This window comes from Vipera berus (genome assembly GCF_964194415.1).
Source record: "Vipera berus genome assembly, chromosome: 16".
Taxonomy (NCBI): Eukaryota; Metazoa; Chordata; class Lepidosauria; order Squamata; family Viperidae; genus Vipera; species Vipera berus.
The window spans coordinates 6513155-6534749 of NC_138219.1; the positions used below are offsets into that span (position 1 = coordinate 6513155).

Here is a 21595-nt window from a genome sequence, read left to right on the forward strand (position 1 = left end):
AATCCAGCTTCCCCCACGGACTTTGCTTGGCAGAAGGTCGCAAAAGGAGATCATGTGACACGCACGGTCATAAAAGACGAGTCGGTTGCCAAGAGTCTGAAGTTTGATCGCGTGGGGACGCTGCAACGTCGGTGTGAAAAAGGGGCCCTCAGCCGCTTTCTTTCAGGGCTGTTGCAACTTCGAACGGTCGCTAAATGAACTGTTGTAAGTCGAGGACTCTCTGCATTTTAAGATACTCTTTTCTTTTTTAAACGCAGCCTTATGCCCAGATTACCACTGGGTGTCAGCCTTGCCCTGCTTTGCTCCTTCTTGGTACGGCTAAGCTGTTGTGTCCTGCCTCCCAATTTCTGGAAAGTCATTTCAAGGGCGGAAAACGGCTGAATATAAAAGGGATTTCAAAACAAAACACCCTACTAAAATTCTCAGACCGTCACATCCCCAAGGCACGACGCACACACGTAAGCCGGCGGCTGAAATGGGAGCAATTAATGAAGACGGCCATTTCTGTCTCTTTTTTTCTGCTTCTTCAAATGTCTGCCTTTATTCCGTCTCACCAGCCCGTTCGGGGCTGAGATAAGTTTTCCTCCCAGCAAAGGAAATGTGGTGTTTTTTTCCTCTTCCTCTTCCTCCTCTTCCTCCTGGGATTTCTGCTTCTTTGCATTCTGCCTTCGGTGCCTGGATTTTAAACGGGGAGGACTTTGCAAGCCGAGACGGTTTGTGGGTATTTAGGGCAGGCGGTGAGACAGCGCCGAAGCCACACGAAGGATGCATTTTAAAATGATTGCTCAGATGGACCGAAGTAGGATCCATAGATTTGAGGGGGCCATTTTTCAATCGGCTTGTTTGTCCCTGTCCTTGGTGGTTTGCAGGTTGAGACCCCCCTCACGTATTTGCCGTTCTACGCAGAAGGTGCTGTGAAGCACCCAGGACCTGGGGGAGCCACGCCAGTCAACAATGCTGTGTGGAATAAAAGGTGCCATTCCCAAAAGAAGCAAAACACACTAAGCCAGTCAAATATTAACACCCCCCCCCCAAGTGGGTCATATAGCCCACGGTTTCTCAACCTTGGCAGCTTTCAGATGGCTGGACGTCAGTTCCCAGAATTCCTTAGTCACCATGGGTAATTTTAACTCCCAGAATCCCCCAGCCAGCCTGCTTTAAGATGGGTGGATTTCAACTCCCAGAATCCCCCAGCCATCTTGCTTTAAGAAGGGTGGATTTCAACTCCCAGAATCCCCCAGCCAGCTTGCTTTAAGACAAGTGGACTTCAACTCCCAGCATTCCCCAGCCAGCCTGCTTTAAGATGGGTGGATTTCAACTCCCAGAATCCCCCAGACAGCCTGCTTTAAGATGGGTGAGTGGTTGTAAGTCGAGGACTACCTGTATTGGCTGCCTGGGGAATTCTGGGGGTTGAAGTCCACCCCTCTTGAAACTGCCGTGGCTCAGGGCTGACTCTGCCTTCCCTCCTTCCGAGGTCGGTAAAACAAGGACCCAGATTGTTGGGGGCAACAGGCTGACTGTAAACTGCTTAGAGAGGGCTGGAAAGCGCTGCAAAGTGATATATAAGTCTAAGGGCTATTGCTATTGTAAGAGTAAATCAAACCCAGTTTGGCGTCCCCAGATCCCCATATCCTGGTTTCCCACTGACCCAGTTAAGCATGATGTAAGCACAGAGGAAGCATCTTTCCTGCCTCTCTAGCCTCGTAGAGCAGAAATCAGGAAACAAATACGTCAGCTGAGCAACATGTGTCACAGCTCAGACACTAAGCCGCTCAGGCGGGGGATAAGATGTGGATGGATAGGGAGGGTTTCCAGATTGTAGCTCATTAATTGCCTCCAAGCTGCCAATAATCCAGATAATCAGGACTCGGCCAGGGGATCTGCTAAATCCACGGAAATTCTGCGGTTCTCCTGCCACCGCTGCGGCCCAACTCGGCTTCTCGGCTTCCTGGCTCTTACAGGTCACTCTGAAGCAGTCTGAATATTTTGAGCTCCTTAGGTCCGCCAACGGGCCGAGGGAGCGTTTTGTGCGATCTTCGTAATCTTGCATTTTTGTAATTCGCGTGCGCCACAGCCGCCAGGCGTTTCCCCGAAGACACTGTTTTGTCAACCCAGACATTGTCGCTTGTCCATCAGGGCTGGAAGTTTTGTAAACTCAGCCAAGTGTGGTTTATTCCAGTGTTTTTCAACCACTGTTCCGCGGCACACTAGTGTGCCGCGAGATGTTGCCTGGTGTGCCGTGGGAAAAATTGAAAAGTAATTATAAAATACTTTCTTTGTGTTTATTTGATTCCTATTCAAGAGAATTACTTTATATATAGTCAATATAGGCACAGAGTTAAATTTTTTAACATTTTCTAATGGTGGAGTGCCTCGTGATTTTTTTCATGAAACAAGTGTGCCTTTGCCCAAAAAAGGTTGAAAAACACTGGTTTATTCCATCAGTTACAGCCCAAACCCGACATAAGTTTAAAAAACAACAACAAAAAAACGAGACTGCAATCAGCTGCGTTCACACAACATGGTGAGTCCCAAATCACGATTTACAAACCACAGCGGCCGATCCCTAACACATTAAACCCAAAACAAACACATTAAAATAACTGCTCATTCCCTATAAATACTGAACACATTACTGGACTCAGAAATCTGTTTTGGTTAGGGTTTTCGCTTTTTACAGAAACACAAGGCACATTTTTCATTCTTTCATCGCCAATGTTCAGGGTGCAAAGTTTATAAGCCCATCTAAACAGTGTGCAAACTTCAGGACTGGGTGTCCACAAACAGCAATTTAATTTTGGGACAAAAACAACCCAGCCAACGATGCAGATTCCAGCTTGGACATTTCCCCAAGGATGGGATGTAGGAATAGAAAGCGGCCAGATGGGTGGAGAGGAGGACAGGAAATGCAGGCTCAGAAGCCTACCCAAACTATCCTAGCATCTGAAATTGTACCTGAAATGAGAATTCTTTTTTTTTCTTTTTTTTTAGTGTATAAAAAAACGCTCTTTATTGAAAAACGGAGCCCAATAGACACAGTTCTAGGAGCTGGAAGAAGACCTGAATTTGTGGCGGTTGATGTTTCGGGTAAAGATATTCTGAACAGTTAAATGGGAGAGTTTATTGGTGGACTTTCACTGACGCGCTCCCAGGACCTCTGCGTAAAGTTTCACTGCCCCTTTGGCTGATGGGCAGAGCTGATTCCACCACTCACCCTTCTGCTCCATCGACAGGACATCCTGCAGAGAGAGAGAGAGAGAGAAAGAGAAAGAGAAAGAGAGGGGGGGAAGAGGGAAGAGAGAGGGGGAAGAGAAAGGGAGAGAAAGATAGCGCGAGAGAGAAATGATGGGAAAGGGAGAAAGAGAGGAAGAGAAAGAGAGAAGAGAGAGAAAGAGGGAGACAGAAGGACAGTGACAGAGGGAAGAAAGAGGGGGGGAGAGAAAGTAGGAAAGGGAGAAGGAGAGAGAAAGAAAGAGAAAGGGGAAGAGAGAGAGAGAGAGAGAGATAAGCAGTGGGAAAGGGAGAAAGAGAGAGAGAAGGGGAAGAGAAAGAGAGAAAGGATGGGAAAGGGAGAATGAGAGAGAAAGAAAGGGGGAAAAGAGAGAGAGAGAGAGAGAGAGAGAGAGAGAGAGAGAGAGAGAGAGAGAGAGAGAGAGAGAGAGAATGAATAAGGGAGATGCCAAAATGGGAGGAAGTCAGGGGGTTGGACTAGATGACCTCCAAGGTCCCTTCCAACTTCTTCTTCTTCTTCTTCTTCTTCTTCTTCTTCTTCTTCTTCTTCTTCTTATTATTATTATTATTATTATTATTATTATTATTATTATTATTATTATTATTACTATTATTACCGGCCAGTTGGCAAGTGTCTGAATTTTGATTGCGTGACCAGAGGGAGTGCTGCAATATAAAGTCTGAAAAATTTGTCCAGTGCCGTCGTCACTTCAAACCGTCACTGAACGAATGGCTGTCGGGGTCTACGTGTCTTCCTTCTTCAATAATAATAATAATAATAATAATAATAATAATAATAATAATAATAATAATAATAATAATAATAATAATAATAATAATAATTCCTCCAGCCTCGCTCCCGGGCAACTTTTTCATTCTCCATCTCTGCTGCCCCTGGACCAGAGCTTCACAGACCTACCTCTCGGCTGGCAAAGAGGATGCTGACGGATTCTTGAGCTTCTGGCCCCCCCAGAGCGTAGCGCTGCTTCACCTGCTCTGAGGTCAGCCTGCACCTGAAGGGCAAGATGGAAGGGAGACCCGTCGGCAATGAGAAGAGAAATAGGAGAGCGGAAGGCACAAGGCATCTAGGCGTGTTGCTCCAAGCCATCCCACGCCGAGGGAACAGCTGGGAGGCTGGAATGTTGTTTCGCTTCGGAAACGGGCTGGGTCAACAAGCGAGCCCTCCGCTTACGACCACGACGGACCAGAACTGTCTGGGATACGGTCGTTAATAGTAAACGTGATAAAGTTGGGAGGGACCCTGGAGGTCATCTAGTCGAAACCCCTGCTAGGCAGGAAACCCTGTGCCGTTACAGGCCAATGGCCTGTAAGAAATTGCAGCAAGCGAGGTTGCAAGACGGGGCAAAAATCAGTGAACGAATGTCTCACTTAGTGACAGAGATCTGGGGCCCGGTTGTGGTCGTTAAGTCGAGGAGCGGCCTGTATCCCTCCTCCCTAAAGCATTACCCGACATAGAATTCGGCGCTGGCCCGGCCCGCACTGGTCTCGTTCCGAACGATGCCGAGCAAAAGAGGGCTGCTGAGGGCGGCTGACTGAAGGTTCACCTGGGGACAGGTAAAAAAAAAAGGTGAGTGGGGAAGCAGTGGAAGGAGAGCGACCCGACCCAAGGCCTCCTTCTGGTCTTCCGGCCCCTCACCTCATCCTGGATCTCCCGAAGCACGGAAGAGAAGAGTTCCCTGACCACGAGATCTCCCGGGAGGTCCTGATGGCGAATGACGGATCTCTCTGGAGCATCCTTTCCTAACACAGCCTGCGAAGAGAGGGCAATCGCAGCAAATACGCCTACTCAAGAGTAAGGGCTACACCCAGCCTCCATCAGCAACATAAATGCATTGGAGAAATCAACTGGAGAGTGCGTCGGGTAGAGCTGCCGTTTGTGGCTGCCATTTTCCAAAAGAATGACGCCCCCTGGGTAGCTTAATGGGGGGGAGTAAGGAGATATAAATACAGGCCGTCCTCGACTTACGACGGTCGCTCATCAACCCTTCTAGGTTAGGATGTACTTTAAAAAAGGTGATTTATCCCCCCTCCCCGGCCTCAAAGGTATTCCTGCGCAAGCACACACGCCCTGCAGCCGTGTGATCACATTTCACACGCTTGAACACTGATCGTGGCATCCTGCGGTCAGGTGATCATAATTGATTACTTTTTTTTGGCTGTTTTCTGGCAGAAAATAGCAAGAGAAGAAGAAGAAGAAGAAGGAGGAGGAGGAGGAGGAGGAGGAGGAGGAGGAAGAAGAAGAAGAAGAAGAAGAAGAAGAAGAAGAAGAAGAAGAAGAAGAAGAAGAAGAAGAAGAAGAAGAAGAAGAAGAAGAAGAAGAAGAAGAAGAAGAAGTCCATTGGGTGTGCTGGATTTGCTTCATGACCAAGTGGTTTGTGGAACAACCACGTGATTCATTCAGTCACTGCGGTGACTCACTTTACAAGCATCATAAAAATGGTTGTAAAATTGAATCCGGTTATTTTGGGCCTCACCTTACACCTGCAAGGATTGATGACTGAAACGCTAGGCTTGTAAATTGAGGACAAACCTACTTCTAAGATTACCGGAGTTCCTTAATTATTTAAGGAATTCCTTCAATCTAATCCTTCGCTCCAGAATGCCTCTAACCGGATACGGCCGCCCACCTGAGGCTCCGGGTGTCCCCCAGGAACGTCGATCTTTCCCGGCGCTTCCCCCACACACAGGCTGCGCCGCAAGAAGACAAAGTTGTCGTCTGCCGTGTGCAACATGGCGCCCACGCCCAGGGGTTCGGCGAGATAGGCTTGGCTGTTCCCAAAGTCCTTGCGTCCCTGCTCCTGGAGCTGCCTGGCTGTCTTTGCCAAGTTGGTGCCCACAAAGTCCTTATAGCTGGTCAGCCCCAGGTGGAAAGTCAAAAGGGTCCCATCCAGCTTGACGGAGTGGAGGCGAAATTTGGCCCCGTTGAAAAGCCACGGGTTCTGCTGGCAACGCGCCGCCCAAACCTTGTCGATTTGGGCCTGATCTGCGGGCAGCGAGTTCCGGTCGTAAAGGGGAGAAAGTTCTACTCGGACGTGAGACTCAGGGATACCCTCCGAAGACGGGCACTTGAACAGTAAGGAGATATCTGGATCCATCCTCAGTCTGCTTTGACACCTAGAAAAGAGAAAGGGGAAACTTCCGGCATTTCCTCTGGGGGTTTTTTTGGGGGGGGTCCCCGGTACGTATCCGCAATGTTTTTCGACCTTAGCAACTTTGAGACCTGTGGACTTCAACTCCCAGAATTCCTCAGCCAGCCACTTCAGCTCATCACTCTTCAGCTTCCTGCGATTACAGATTGGTGACGGACTAACTGTTTATAGCAGGGGTCTTCAAACTTGGCTCTTTGATGACTTGGGGACTTCAACTCCCAGAATTCCTCAGCCAGCGTATATGATGGGGTTGATACAGCTGTGAGCAACTCCCAAAATCTCAGTACCTGACAGAGCACTGTCAATGCTTTCTTGAACTGAGCAGGTCTCTGTAATGACTCCACTCCTCAGCAAAGTATCAATAAGCAGGGTGATGTTGTAGGGTAGCCAACAGATCACAAAGACCAGCACTACAGCCAAGATTACTTTCATTGCCTTCTTCTTTTGCTTGTTCTTCGTCTGGTAGAGTCTGTGCACTGTTATTCCGTAGCAAATCATCATGATTGTCAAGGGGAGGAGGAAACGAAACACCTGTGGTAAAATTCTCAATACTACCCTCCATTTAGTTGTTTGATTCCCACCAATGTCCTCATAACAAACCGTGTGAGGGGAATTTGGGTCTGTAAAAGCTTCCTGGAAGCGGATCACTGGGAGCGAGAAGAGGAAGGCGAATAACCAGATGCCGATGCAGACAAATTTGACCCAGTGCCTCTTCTGAGTGGCTGCCCGAGTAGCATAAACTATTGCCCTGCTTGTGGACTTCAACTCCGAGAATTCCTCAGCCAGCGTGCCTGACTGAGGAATTCTGGGAGTTGAAGCCCCCAAGTCATCAAAGGGCCAAGTTTGAAGACCTCCGACTTATACTGTTGTAATTTTGAAGGGTCACTAAACAAGCTGTTATAAGTTGAGGACTATCTGCATTAACTTTTATTGATTCCCCCCACCCCCAGATCAGCCTAGCAGCTGTTAGGTATACCAATGTGCTCCTTCCTATCCAAACAATTTAGCCTTCTTGTTTGAAACTCAGAGGCTGCATCTTTTGCCCAGGAGGACACCCAACCTGTCAAGCTATCCATGGTTAACTTGCAGTGGTCGTCACGGCTGGATAGAGCCATGTTCAGATGCCCTGGCACTAGAAATTCCCCCGCCAGCGGGGGGTAGGGGTGGGGGGTGTTGACACAAAGCCAGAGCGATATTTTTCAGATTTGGCTGCCCTTCGTGTATCCCGGAGGGCTACATGGATGGGGGTTGATGTGAAGAAGGAAAACAGCAGGAGGTTAAGAAAATGGGGGATTTAGATCAGGGTTGCCAACTGTTAAACCTCGATTTCCTTCTCTCCGATTGGGGTGGAGAGACGTAAAAGAAGACAGGGCTTCTACAACAGTCACCGTTGTGTAGAAGCAAAGTCTTTGGCCGGTCATGGATTTGAAAATCTGGCAGCTTAATTGCAACAGAGCCATCTTATTTTTACAAGTTCGAAACAAAGGTTACGGCTGGAGGGTCTGCAGTTAAAGGATGAGGCTGGAAACAACCTCGCAACCCTTATCTGGAACGTGAAAAAGCCTATTTTTGGGAGCGGGGGGGGCGGGGGGGGGTGGAATAGCAGGAACATTTGTCAGGGAGGACAAAGAAATTTTTTTTTTAAAAAAAAATGAGGCTTCATGCTAATTCTTAGTTCCGTCCACATCTCCATCCGCCATGTCTGATATTAAGCTCTTTTTTTTGGACCCGGTTGCAGATGCTATAAATCCAAAAAAATCACGTCAGCCCTGGAGCTGAGATGGATGAGATTATAAGACTTCAATTTAATTACAGAGCAACCCTGAATGCTGTCATGGCAGTTCGGTGGAAATAATTTTCTGCGGAAGGAGAACAGCCACAGCCGCGCTGCAGCTTTGCCGAAGAAGCATTCGTTGGATAGCTCAATGTTTTTTTTCCCCACAATTCCCCCACCCACCCACCCCCACCCCAGATTTAAAAAGGATTCGGGTCTTTTTTTTAAAAAAAAAATGCTCAGCCCAAAAAATAAAAACAGGCCAGGATCGGCGTAGCTGCAGTTCGAACCGTCCTCGGCTTACAACAGTTCATTCAAAGTTACAGTGACACTTGTAAACTAGTTATGTGATCAAAATCCAAGGGCTCGCCAACTGACTCACATTTACGACGGCTGCAGTGGTCCGGGGTCACATGATCCCCTTTTGCGTATAATCTGATTTGTAACGGGCGCTAATTAATGTTAATCTCAGTGGGAAGAATTGAGGGATGGGGACTTATACAAACTGGAGGAACGGAAGGAAAAAAGATCCTTGGGGACTGAAGTCCAAACCATGGTGAAACAACTTCTATCATCTCTTGTTTCTCCTTGTTTTTTTTTTAAAAAACAGAATTGAAATCAGCAGACTTTAAGATCTGTAGATGATCGGGTAATTAGTTAATTAATTTTTATTTTATTTTTATTCCATTTATATCCCGCCCTTCTCCGAAGACTCAGGGCGGCTTACAAGCTTAGCAGTAGCCTTCATTCTATGTATATGCCTGCTTATTAGGGCTTTCACACACACCCCAAGCGGCATTATTACAAAGTCAGCTTAATTGCCCCCAACAATCTGGGTCCTCATTTGACCTACCTGGGAAGGATGGAAGGCTGAGTCAACCTTGAGCCTGGTGGGACTCGAACCTGCACTAATTGCAGGCAGCTGGTGTTACTTAAGGAGGCATTAGCCCACTGCTCCACCAATTGAACTAATTAGTCAAAGCGAATTAGTTTAAGCGAATCCGTTTCTAGGTCAAAGCCGTCGTTAACGGGATACTGCAAAAAAGTTGGTTGGCTTGTCCTAAGAGTCAGGCAGCTGTGGAATTGGCTAGGCCAGGGAACCGTGATGGTGTTTTGGCTGGCATTGGCTTTAATGCTTGGGGCAGGTTCACACAACACCGCGCAGGCTGAAATGAGATTGGGGACTTTGGCTTACTTTACTACGCATGCTTAACCCAGATACTACGTATAATGAATTATTAAGCATTAGGAAAATCTCAAGTTGTGGCGTACCCGTCTTGCAACCGCAATCAAGGATCTGTGTCTTCGGTTAATAGATCCTTTAGTCGACTTTATTCGGATCAGCTCCAAAGGACGGCACGGCTGGGTGTTCACCAAGGTCCTACAACTAACAAAGAGAGCCTGGCTTTAAGAGTGCCACTTTTCACAGAAAATGTCAAAATCAGATGCTATGGAAGAAGGATTGTCAGACAAACAAACAGGCAGATGCCCATGATCAAGGACAACATGGAGAGGGGTTGCGATTTGAGGGGTCCTTGGTGCTCCTAAGTTTGGTGGTTTTTCTTGCAGACGTTTCATGACCCAACTAGGTTACATCGTCAGTGCTAGAAGGGAGTGGGGTTTGCTGCAGATGTCCCTTCTGGCACTGATGATGTTACCTAGTTCGGATGATGAAACCTCTGCAAGAAAACAAACAGGCTCAGAGAATACCAAGGATCCCTCATTTCAACCCTGAGCTACAAATATTCTCCTTTAAAGGTAAAGGTAAAGGTTCCCCCGCACAGGCGTGCTAGTCGTTTCCAACTCTAGGGGCCGGTGCTCATCTCCGTTTCAAAGCCGAAGAGCCAGCGCTTGTCCGAGGACATCTCCGTGGTCATGTGGCCGGCATGACTAGACGCCAAAGGCGCACGGAACGCTGTTACCTTCCCACCGTAGTGGTCCCTATTTTTCTACTTGCATTTTTACGTGCTTTCGAACTGCTAGGTTGACAGAAGCTGGGACGAGTAACAGGCGCTCACTCCTTTATTGGGTTGCAATTAAAACAAAAACAAAAAAACCTGAATTGGGTTTGCACAGGTAAAGGGGACGTCCGGGAAAAATCTTCCTGTTTTATCTCTTGAAACCAGTTGCAAACTCAGCTGGATAAAACAGGAGCGAGATTTAATTCTGCTTAAAAGGTGGGCAGGGTTTTGAAGTCCATTCCTCCCGTTGCCTGCGCAAAGCCGCAATGGGTCACTGGAAAACCAAAATATTCGAGAACTGTGTTAGATAGATTAAAATTGAATCCTTAAAAGTTGATAGCATGGGTATTTCTTGCCCAACCCTGATGCCAATAAAATAATTTTACAAACTCATTTCTCATTTCAAAATTCTGCAAAAATTTGGTAAGCCCTGATGTAAGGTCATTCTCAGCCTGGAGCATGAAGCGTTAATTCCCGCTGCCGTTTTTATCTTTCCCTTCTCCTTCCTACCATGGAAAATGTTGGCGTTTCTATTTGGCAAGAACATACTTCTCTTTTGACACTGGTTTTCCTAAGCTGTCCTGACTGGGCCCTTTGTAGGAGGAAACCCTAACCCCCACCCCCATTCAAAAATAAAATAAAATAAAATAGAAGGTCCATTCTCTCTTCTTCCCGATGAAAGGGGAGACGTCACTGTCGCACCTTTGACAAAAGTTGTGTTTTGTCAGTTGGGGTCTCTGGCTCATTTGCACTGCGAAGTTGCTGGCATCCTTCCCAAGTATTTCCCAGCTGAGCAAATGCGAGCCCTTTTGCCCGGGCGCCTTCAAAAAAGCATCTGTATGGTCTTTCTCAAATCAAGATACCACAGCCAGCTGTTCCCTCGCCTTTCAACCTTCAGAGTTGGCATCTTTCCATTTAAGTTTGTTTGGGGCAAAAAAAAAAACCCTTTTGGGTAAAGCAAAGATTCATTCACTAGGGCTAGATTTAGAGGTCAGGGACTTGGCTTCGGGCATCCTTGGCTGTTGGCAAAAAGGGTCTGGAGGAGGGGGACAATTGTGCATTTGATAGACCCCCGGCTGCCAATTCTTGCTGGCCTGCCCGCTCCTCGATCTTCTGCTTTAAAGTGTGACCTACAGCCATGACCTCAGGACCATCTGGGGGTATAGAAAAATCACTCAGCCTTCTCAGATCAGAAGGGGAGCCAAGCGTGCGCATGTGTACACATCCGTTTGAATTTGCATTCACATGCACAAATATATACCTCTCCATAAACAAAACATATTTTATTTAAAAAAAACAACACCTGACAATCTGAATAGCGTATGCGTGCGTAAAACTGATCTTTCATCTAAAGCGTGTATGTCTGCGTGCATCTATAAAATCTCATTTAGAATTTCACTGTGTGTGTGTGTTTTGTACATAAATGGGACACTGCTTAGTTTTGTTTTTGCCAATTCCATGTGAATTCTGCATGGCTATTACATCTAAATATGTAAAATGTGCGTGTGAATGTGGTTGTACCTAAAACTGGGCTTGGTCTATCTTTCACATACACAATTTATATGCATGCATACATGTGTGTGCATATATAGGCATGTATAAAATGTGACATGGTCTAACGCAGTGGTTCTTAACTAGGAGACCGTCTCACGGTTTTCTGTGAAATCCAATAAATGAACATTTTTAAATGTCTCTGCTTTTAACTTCTAAAGTAGTAAAAACTGATCAATGTAACTTATATTTCTGTATGAATATAAACCCTTTGGGGGCCTTCCATCATTTTTAAGAATGTAAAGTGGTTGTGGGACCACAATGTTTCAGAACATTGCTGGTCTGTTTCACCTAAATATAACCTACTTTTAAAAATTTGACAGGCTTTAAAGTGTTTCTCAACCTTCATAACTTTCAGATTTGTGGGCTTCTGGCTGGGGAATTCTGGGAGTTGAAGTCCACCCATCTGAAAGCATGCTAGCTGAGGAATTCTGGGACTTGTAGTCCAGTCCTTAAAGCGTGCTGGCCAGGGAATTCTGGGATTTGTAGTCCACAGCCCTTAAAGCATGCTGGCTGGGGAATTCTGGGACTTGTAGTTCAAACCTCTTAAAGCATGCTGTCTGGGGAATTCTGGGACTTGTAGTCCACACGTCTTAAAACATGTTGTCTGGGGAATTCTGGGATTTACTAAGGTCGAGAAACACCAACTTAAGTTTTTCAATTAACACACTGTATGTGTTTGCGTGTCCAACGCTTGCCTCACTCCAACTTTTCACCAAACCCATCCCAAAGTGCTACAATTAGGCATCTCAAAATTGCCCCTCAGCATCTTCAGCAAGGAATTCTGGGAGTTGTAGGACCAGCCCCTTTGGAGGCAAGAACGGGAGTCCTTCGAGAGTACCCGGATGTTGCTCCCTCCCCCCCTTTGGGGCTCGCGGCAGGGAGCACAAAATGGCGGCCGAAGTCCACGCACCCGTTGGTGAGTTTCTATGGTAACCGCCGTGTCTCCCGTCATTGCCCGTCCCTCTTTTTTTTTCCCCTCCGCAGTCACCTTCCCACGTTTCCTCCGGCTGCGTTTGGCTTGTTTCTATTTTTTTTAAAGGACGAGCAGATCCACGGATTTCAAAACGTCCAATGACCGCTTTGTCTGGTTTTCTCTTCGGATTGTTTTGGACTTTCTTTCCGCCGCACTTCCGGGTGGCTTCTGCCGTAGGGGGGGTCCTTTCTCTATTTCGTCCCCCCGGAAATACTAGGCAGGCTTCTTGAAGTTCCGCCTCTCTGATGGTTAACCCTATGCCTAAAGTGGATTCTTATGCTCGGCTGCTTCGGCTGAGCGATGGGAGTTGTAGCTTACCGTCCTCACAATTATTGGCTCTAGTTTGATTTACGGCCGTCAAAGGCCACCCAAATCATCATCTGACTCATCCTTCTTTAGTGCACAACAGATTGCAAAGGAGACATCGTGCCCTTGATTTCAAATTGGGAATTTTGCGCTGAGCGTTTCTTCCTCTAGTTGGGTCTTCGTTGATTTCTTAGTACAGGCAGTCCTCGACTTGGGACCATTCGTCTAGTGGCCGTTCCAAATTACAACAGCACTGAAAAAAGTGACCCATGACCGTTTTTCACCCTTAACGTCCGTTGCAGCATCCCCGTGGTCAGGGGATCAAAATTCAGAGGCTTGGCAACTGACTTGCATTTATGACGGTTGCAGTATCTCGGGGTCACGTGATCCCCTTTTGAGACCTGACAAAGTCAACACAAAGAAACCAGATTCACTTAACAACTTAATCATTGCAATGATTCCCTGGACAGCTGGAGCAAGAAAGGGCATAAAATGGGACAAAACTCACTTCACAGCCTGTCTCACTTAGCGACAGAAATTTGGGGCTCCATTGCAATCATAAGTCAAGGACTACCTGTACTATACTGACACCCCCCCCCTTGTAAATATAAACTTTGAGCAGTCGCTTACATTGGTAATGACTCCCTCTGTCTTTTCTCGTCCCACTTGTCAGGATAAGAACAGGAGAAGGGATTTCAAGAAATGGCCTTGGCTAATTTGCATTTCCTTTGTCGTTGTTGCCAACGTTGCCAAAATTCCCAGCATCTGGCTTTTTCTTCCACAATCCACGGCTGGTGAGTCTGGTTCTTGCAATTAATTCAAGCACTTGAACTGATAAGACCCTGGGGAGGGTGGTGGTGGGGAAGCACCTTTTCCAACATACAAATTATATTAAAAGGTATAAGCTTTGGTAAGCCGCATCTCACTTCATTAGAGGTAGTGGAGTGGCTGAACGGATGTGGGGTTTAAATTGAGGGGAGGTGGGGGAAAGGGAGTGGAAAAGAGGTTGATTATGCATAGGCCGGTGACATGTGAGACCGATTACAAGTGGAGATTACAAAAAGAGGTTTACAGATCAGCACTTACACTTATTACAAGTACACATTATTTTTATGACTAGATTTTTATCTTATCACATACATACGTATATATGATAAAAACCTCGTCATAAAAACAATGGGTACTTGTAATAACTGTAAGTGCAGATATGCAAATCTCTTCTATACAGGTAGTTCTTGACTTACAACCGTTCATTTAATAGCACTTAGACTTATATACCCTTTTATACAGCTCTCTCTGGGTAGTTGACAGAGTCAGCCTCTTGCCCCCAACAATCCGGGTCCTCATTTCACCAGCTTTGAAAGGACGGAATGAGTCAATCTTGAGCTGGTTAGGATTGAATTCCTGGCAGTGAACAGAGTTAGCCTGCGATATTGCATTCTAACCACTACACCATTATGGCAATGGAATAGAATAGAATAGAATAGAATAGAATAGAATAGAATAGAATAGAATAGAATATTTTATTTGGCCAAGTGTGATTAGAAACACAAGGGACTTGTCTTTGATGCAGAGGTTCTCTCTACATGCAAAATAGTAAGTATAATAATCATAATAATAACAATGAGAGGGGATCGTGAAGAAGATAAGACGGATAATAATAATACTATAGCTATATAACATGGGTAAAGGTCTCACCCTCCTAGACTTTTGAACATCAAAGTTGATTTTGGTTTAATAGAGCCCCCTTGAGAATAAGCCCCCTCTAAAGTTTCTGCTTTATCATCTTCAGCAGTCTAACCATGTCGTCTTTCTAGGTCTTCAGCGAGAAATATTAGCCACTATGAAGTTCTGGGGATCAAACAAGATGCTACTTCAAAGGAGATCAAACAAGCCTTTTTTAGGAAATCAAAACAGGTAGGCTTCCAAACAAGCCTTTTTTAGGAAATCAAAACAGGTAGGCTTCCATTTTGAGGTGGGGGTGGGGTGGGGAAGGAGGAGGACCCTCCTTTTGGAGGCTGGGATAAATTTGGTTGTGACCAGGACCCTCCATTAGAGGCAGTCCCCAAAACAGATTTTACACAATGTACCAAGTACATTTTCTTCTCTCTCCGACTGCTTTCAAAAGAAAGTTGAACGACCTTTTAAAAGGACTCTTTATATTACTTATGCATGATGCCCATGCGATAATGTTCTGTACAGCTTTATTGTTATGCATTGATCGTCTTGATTGGTTTAAATTGGGGACAGCATTGATAGGAGAGCTATAGTGCTGTGTACGTTGAAGAGCTGGGTTGGGGAAATGGGTTATTTTATTTATTTAGTATATGGTGTCTACAGAGGTCATCCAATTGCTGATAAACAAATATAAATTTAAATAAAGCATCAGCAAGTATATAGGTTTAAAGCACGTGGACAATGCAATATATTGAACTGAGTTCTTTATTTGCTATTGTCCTTCCTTCCCAGTGGTTAGAATGCAGTATTGCAGGCTAACTTTGCCCACAGCTAGAAGTTCAATCCTGACTGGCTCAAGGTTGACTCAGCTTCCGTCCTTCCGATGTCGGTAAACTGAGGACCCAGATTGTTGGGGGCAAGAGGCTGACTCTCTAAGCCGCTTAGAGAGGGCTGTAAAGCACTGTGAAGCGGTATAAAGGTCTAAGTCAGGGGTAGGCAACCTCGGCTCTTTTATGACTCATGGACTTCAACTCCCAGAATTCCTGAGTCAGCTTCTTCTTCTTCTTCTTCTTCTTCTTCTTCTTCTTCTTCTTCTTCTTCTTCTTCTTCTTCTTCTTCTTCTTCTTCTTCTTCTTCTTCCCCTCCTCCTCCTCTTCTTCTTCTTCTTCTTCTTCTTCTTCTTCTTCTTCTTCTCCTCCTCCTCCTCCTCCTCTTCTTCTTCTTCTTCCTTCTTTCTTCTTCTCCTTCTTCTTCTTCTTCCTTCTTTCTTCTTCTCCTTCCCCTCCTCCTCCTCCTCCTCCTCCTCCTCCTCTTCTTCTTCTTCTTCTCCTCCTCCTCCTCCTCCTCCTCTTCTTCTTCTTCCTTCTTTCTTCTTCTTCTTCTTCTTCTTCTTCTTCTTCTTCTTCTTCTTCTTCTTCTTCTTCTTCTTCTTCTTCTTCTTCTTCTTCTTCTTCTTCTTCTTCTTCTTCTTCTCCTCCTCCTCCTCCTCCTCCTCCTCCTCCTCCTCCTCCCCAATGTGCAGCTCCATCCGGACAGCAACCCGGCCAACCCCGAGCTGCACAGGCAGTTTGTGAAGCTGAACGAAGCCTACAACGTCTTGAGCAAAGAGAGAAGCCGCCGAGATTACGACGCTCAGCGAAGCCTTCGGAAGGCCTGGCCGGGTGCGGAAGCCCAGCGACCTTCGGCCCGAGACCCCCTCCACGTCCATCGCCAGCAATGGAGCAGCCAGCAGGCCTGGGAACGTCAAGACCCTTTCCGCTCGGATCACTTTCAAGCCGCCGGAAGGTAAATAAGCGCAAGGAAAGGAGCGTGCAGGGAGTCCTCAACTTACAACCGTCTTTTTTTCGCGACCGAAGTTACAACGGTATGGAAAAAAGAGGACTTAACGGCTGTCTCTCACACTGATGGCCGTCGCAGCGTCCGCGGGGTTGTGTGTGTGTGAGAGAGACGTGATCAAAATTTGGACGCTTTGGCGACTGGTTCACACGACGGTCCGAGGGTCCCGTGGTCGCTCTGATCCCCGTTTTGCGACCTTCTAACCGGCTACATCAGTGGGGGAAGGTGTATTCGTTTAAGGACCGTGTTATCGACCGCACAACTTAAGATTGATTCATTTAACAACTGGGGCAAGAGAGGTCGTAAAAGGGGACAAAACTCAACAAGTGTCTCGCTTAGCAATAGAAATGTTGGGATTCAGTTAGGGCTGTAAGTTGAGGACTACCTGTATTGGGTTGTTTAAAAAAAAAGTATTCTCTTTTTAAAATATTTTCAAGGTGCCCTACCTCTAGTCGAGGACCTCCAGGTCCTCTTCCCCTCCCCTCCTCCTTATCCACGCTGTTCTCTTCTCCCTTCCCCCCCCCTCAGAAATCCAGACCCCTCTGAGGATGAGGCCTACTGGCAGGAATTCCACAAAACGCCTCCGGAGTGGTATTCAGACCAGGAGTTCAGGAAGAGGCAGCAACGCAACCTGAGGATCGTAATGTACTGTTTGCTGATCATGTCTGGAAGCCTCCTGGTTCACCTTGCAACCTACAGGTATGATTCCTTGCAGGCTAGCTCACTGCCCACTGCCAGCAGTTCGATCCTGAGCGGTTCAAGGTTGACTCAGTCTTCCGTCCTTCTGAGGTCGGTAAAAGGAGGACCCAGGTTGTTGGGGAGAATAGGCTGACTCTGTAAACTGCTTAGAGAGGGCTGTAAAGCACTGTGAAGCAGTATATAAGTCTAAGGGCTGTTGCCCTTCCTTCCTTCCTTCCTTCCTTCCTTCCTTCCTTCCTTCCTTCCTTCCTTCCTTCCTTCCTTCCTTCCCTCCCTCCCTCCCTCCCTCCCTCCCTCCTTCCTTCCTTCCTTCCTTCCTTCCTTCCTTCCTTCCTTCCTTCCTTCCGGTTAGAATGCAGTATTGCAGGATAACTCTGCCCACTGCCAGCGGTTCGATCCTGACCGGCTCAAGGTTGACTCAGCCTTCCATCCTTCCGAGGTCGGTAAAATGAGGACCCAGATTGTTGGGGGAGGGAGGGGCAAGGTGCTGACCCTGTAAACTGCTTAGAGAGGGCTGTGTGCACTATGAAGCGGTATATAAGTCTTAAGCGCTACTGCTATTGCTATTCCTTGCAGGCCGAAGGCCCCCAAACTAACAGCAGCAGCTTATTGTGGGCTTAAATCTTTAGCTGAGGATGGAGTTCCCAAAGTTGGACACCCCTTCCCTGAATTATTAAGGGGACATGGGACATGCTGGCTGGGGAATTCTGGGAATTGAAGTCCACAGGTCTTCCAAGTTGCCAACGTCTAGGGGGCGAAATGGCTTTGAGGATACAGCCCAGCGTGTTTTAAAGTTCTGTGAAGACCTCACAGGCTCTGTCAGCGTTTGTTCCACCAGTGTCAACCCAACACACACACACACAAACACACACACACACACACACACACACGCTTTTGCTGAATGTCTCAGCCTGGGCACGGCAGCTTGCCAACCTTCCCTACCCACCGTCTGCTTCTTTATTCTAATCCTTTGCCTCATTAGCCAGCTGTGACCAGGGAAAGATTAATGAGGAGCGGCCTCTAATCAAATCTCAGGCAATTAAGCTTTCCACTTGAGCCCGCCAGGGGGGGGACGAACGCTTAAAAGGAGCTGGGAAGGAACATACGGATTCGAGTCCCCCGCCCAGGTGGGCAGCGAGAGCGGGGTCTTGGCGTGCCCCTGCTGAAAGAAGCCTTCCAGAAGCCTTCCCAATTCTCCACCCAAGCGCCGCCTGAGTTGTGCAGCTCACACCGGCAAGTCTGGCAAGTCGGTGCCGCCTCAAGCCAGCCGTTTCCATCCGCCAGCATCCAGCGAGGCAGCAGCCTTTGTCGTGCGAATGACCTTGGGAGACGGAAGAAGGAAGTCTGGCAGCCCTAGACTGGCAGCTATCGGATAAGAGAACCCTGAGTCCAGAGCAGGAATGGGGGCGGAGGAAGCATCTCTTCCTCCTTCTCTGGAAAGTAAATAACCGAATAACAGAGTGGGAAGGGACGTTGCGGGGTCTTCTAGTCCAACCCCCTGCGCAAGTAGGAGAGTTTATGCCATTCCAGACAGATCCAGTCTCTACTTAAAAGCCCCCCGGGGTTCGTTCCCTTTTTTAAAAAAATGCCGTTGTAGCTTTGAACGGTGGCTAGACGAGTGATTCTAACTTCCTGATAGTTAGAACAATTAACCAGTGGAACCACCTGCCTCCAGGATGCTCCAACACTGGAAGTTTTTAAGAAGAGACTGGACAGCCCTTTGTCTGAAATGGTAATAGGGTTTCCTGCCTGAGCAGGGGGGTGGAGTAGATGACCTCCAAGGTCCCTTGCATCTTGATGATGATGATGATGTCAAGGAGTCCCTGTATAACTTTCAGAGCTGGGAAGAAACGGGAGATTTTGGAAGAGAAGGCACAGCTGGGTTGAGTTGCCAGGAATTGGTTGAGTTTGGGTCTTTTTTTTATCCCAAGGGGAATTTCCACAGGGTGGTGAGAGTTGGAGAGAAGACAGGGGATCTCTCTCTTTTAAATTCCCAAGTGCTGGCATTCTGTGTGTGTGTGTGTGTGTGTGTGTGTCTCTCTCTCTCTCGTGCCTCGTACCGAAATCTCCCCAGTGTCGTCTTGGCCTCTGAACGCCTTCCATTTTGTGCGCAGGCAAGTCGCAAAACTTCACACCGGCTTAATGAACGAGAGAGACCGCATGATCAGCCAGGCCCTAATTAAGGCAAAGGAACAAGGCAGGTATGTGTATTTTTTCCATTTTTTTAAAAAAATTTAAAATACAAAATCCAAAGGGGGAAGAAAAAAAAAATAACCGAGGCAAAACACAACTAGGTGAGAACATTATATATATATATATATATATATATATATATATATATATATATATATATATATATATATATATATATATATATATATATATATATATATATATATATATAAATGTGAATTAAGAGGATGGAAAACAAAAACTCATCCCCACCCACCCGAGTTGAAAACTGGCAGATGTCACATTGACAGATGCAAACCCAGATTAGCATTTGAACCAATCCAGGAACAAGGGACCTTCTGTTTCGAGTTGCATCGTTATCAGGGTCTTTGACTGAGGTCCTAGCGGGGAGGGGGTCTCATACGCCCATCAGCTGCGCTGGCAGAGAATTCTGGGAGTTGTAGGCCAGCCCCTCCAGAAGGCCTCAGGCTGTCGAGGCCTCCATGTGCAGGCACTCCTTGACCCCACAACCGAGCCCAGAAGCGTTGGTTTGTAAGTGAGACGTTTCTTAAGTGAGTTTTGCCCCGTTTTACGACCTTCCCTGCCTCGGCTGTTAAGCGAATCGCCCCAGTTGGTAAGCGACTAACCCAGTCGCTAAGAGAACCCCATTGAGTTTGCTTTGTCAGAAGGGGACCCCGTGAACCCGGGACGCTGCAACCGTCGTAAATAGGAGTCCGTTTTGATCACGGGACCCACAGTGGGGGATGCTGGAAAGGTCGTAACTCTGAAAAAAAAATGGTCCCTTTTTTTCCAGCGCCGTTGTGACTTGGAACGGTCGCTAAACAGGCTGTTGTAAGTCGAGGGCTACTTGTACAACCCCTTTGAAATGCAACTGGGAGGAGAGAGACAGCGGGGGGGGGGAGGGTTGCTAAACCACCCTGTGATTTGGGGGGTGTCTCGTCTGCCGAGCGGGAAACCTTGAGGAGTGCTACTGACCCGACCCTCCTTTCCACACACCCCTGCAGAGTCAGACGCCAAGAGCGTCTGCAACAGAAGCGGACCCCAATTCTCGAGGAAGACCCCACTAAACCCCACTCGGAAAACCTGGACTCCGTAAACGATCCGGTTCCTTCCTCCTCGACGGCCAAGTGATCCGGTTGCAGCCAGCCCTCTTCCAGCCCGCTGGCCGAGACCCCCGGCGTCACCCCTTCGGACCCCCTTCCCCTGCTCCCCGATTCTTGTCAATAGAAGCCCCCTTGATACACTCTCTCTCTGATCTTCGTTTCCCAAGGAAGTCCTGCACCTGGTCTGCTCCGGCCTTGGGTCAAATACAGGAGATATTTTTTTGGGGGGGTGGGGGCCCTGGGGGGGGGCTGAATCTCCACCCACAGGCCCACCTGGGTCCCCGGTATCCTGGTTCAGAGTCTCTTCCATCTGTCCTCCAGCTTCAAGGCTGACGGAGAAAAAAGGGGGATAAATCGGAGAGGGAAAATGGCTTGCAAGACGTTCTTCTTCTGCGGCTCCGGTCATTGGGGCCGCCGATTCTGCCCGGCTCAGCCAAGGAAGCTCTCCCTGGCTGGGTGCCCCAGGTCTCTCGGGCTCCCTGGAACGGTGTGAACCGTTAGCTGATCGTAGCCAAAATCCCATCGGTCCAACCGGCATTATCGGCTTGTTTCCCTCCCCCTCCCCGCCAAAGCCTCCGCCATATATCAAGGGCTCTGCCTGGCAAGGGCTGTCCAAACCGGGCGACGTTTTAAGACTTGTGGACTTCAACTCCCAGAATTCCCCAGCCAGCATCACGTGGCCGTGACCATTGATGGCCGTCCCTGGGGCGGGGAGACCTTCCAACAAGGGGGAGGGGGGGAAGGAGCCGGATCCGCTTAACCACCGCATGATTCATTTAACGACCGCCTGATTCGCAGCCCCAAAGGTGGTAAAAATCAGGCTGGGCTGATTTAATGACCCAGGAAGGTCCAATCCCAATTTGTGGCTGTAAGTCACGGACTACCTGTAGGATGAAACCCACACAGACACAGAGGCAGACAAAAAAGCTGGGCTCTTTCCCGGCAGATCCGATGCACAGTTGCTTCCTCCACCTTGTTGTCTAGCAAGCACCCACAACTGCGGTGAGCAGTGGGTGCGAAATGCTGTTTTAATCTCGAGGGTGCAGAAACCGGGATGGGGAAGGAAAGATGAATAGCCAGCCGACAAGAAGAGCTTGACTCCCTCTTCTCTGGGGCAA

The 21595-nt window shown here is 47.6% G+C and overlaps 2 protein-coding genes across 3 annotated transcripts; one reads left to right on the plus strand and one right to left on the minus strand.

Moving 5' to 3' along the window:
- Window positions 1-3081: 3081 nt before the first annotated feature.
- NUDT22 (nudix hydrolase 22) lies at window positions 3082-12982 on the minus strand. 2 transcript variants are annotated; one of them, XM_081340787.1, is made up of 7 exons: window positions 12679-12982; window positions 9448-9562; window positions 5880-6366; window positions 4889-5002; window positions 4699-4796; window positions 4151-4244; window positions 3082-3239 (listed from the first exon to the last, which is right to left on the minus strand). In XM_081340787.1, exons 3-7 carry the CDS (start codon window positions 6345-6347, stop codon window positions 3135-3137), a joined length of 879 nt encoding a protein of 292 aa, XP_081196913.1. In that variant the 5' UTR covers window positions 6348-6366; window positions 9448-9562; window positions 12679-12982; the 3' UTR covers window positions 3082-3134. The 2 variants fall into 2 exon arrangements, with proteins under 2 accessions (XP_081196913.1, XP_081196912.1); XM_081340786.1 differs by having other exon boundaries at window positions 12601-12982.
- Window positions 12552-20698, plus strand: DNAJC4 (DnaJ heat shock protein family (Hsp40) member C4). Its single transcript, XM_081340788.1, has 7 exons — window positions 12552-12606; window positions 13643-13763; window positions 14787-14886; window positions 16169-16431; window positions 17011-17181; window positions 19296-19382; window positions 20379-20698. Exons 2-7 carry the CDS (start codon window positions 13672-13674, stop codon window positions 20503-20505), a joined length of 840 nt encoding a protein of 279 aa, XP_081196914.1. The 5' UTR covers window positions 12552-12606; window positions 13643-13671; the 3' UTR covers window positions 20506-20698.
- The last annotated feature ends 897 nt before the right edge of the window (window positions 20699-21595 follow it).

What these genes read in the sequence shown, in the direction of transcription:
- NUDT22 (XM_081340787.1), bottom strand. Translation starts at nt 6,347, where the DNA reads ATGGATCCAGATATCTCCTTACTGTTCAAGTGCCCGTCTTCGGAGGGT. An exon ending in GGGGACACCCGGAGCCTCAG is followed by an intron (nt 5,003 to 5,879) that starts GTGGGCGGCCGT and finishes CTCTCTTCGCAG; the next exon opens with GCTGTGTTAGGAAAGGATGC. An exon ending in TTCGGGAGATCCAGGATGAG is followed by an intron (nt 4,797 to 4,888) that starts GTGAGGGGCCGG and finishes ACCTGTCCCCAG; the next exon opens with GTGAACCTTCAGTCAGCCGC.
- DNAJC4 (XM_081340788.1), top strand. Translation starts at nt 13,672, where the DNA reads ATGGCCTTGGCTAATTTGCATTTCCTTTGTCGTTGTTGCCAACGTTGC. An exon ending in TTTTTAGGAAATCAAAACAG is followed by an intron (nt 14,887 to 16,168) that starts GTAGGCTTCCAA and finishes CCCAATGTGCAG; the next exon opens with CTCCATCCGGACAGCAACCC. An exon ending in AAGGCAAAGGAACAAGGCAG is followed by an intron (nt 19,383 to 20,378) that starts GTATGTGTATTT and finishes ACACCCCTGCAG; the next exon opens with AGTCAGACGCCAAGAGCGTC.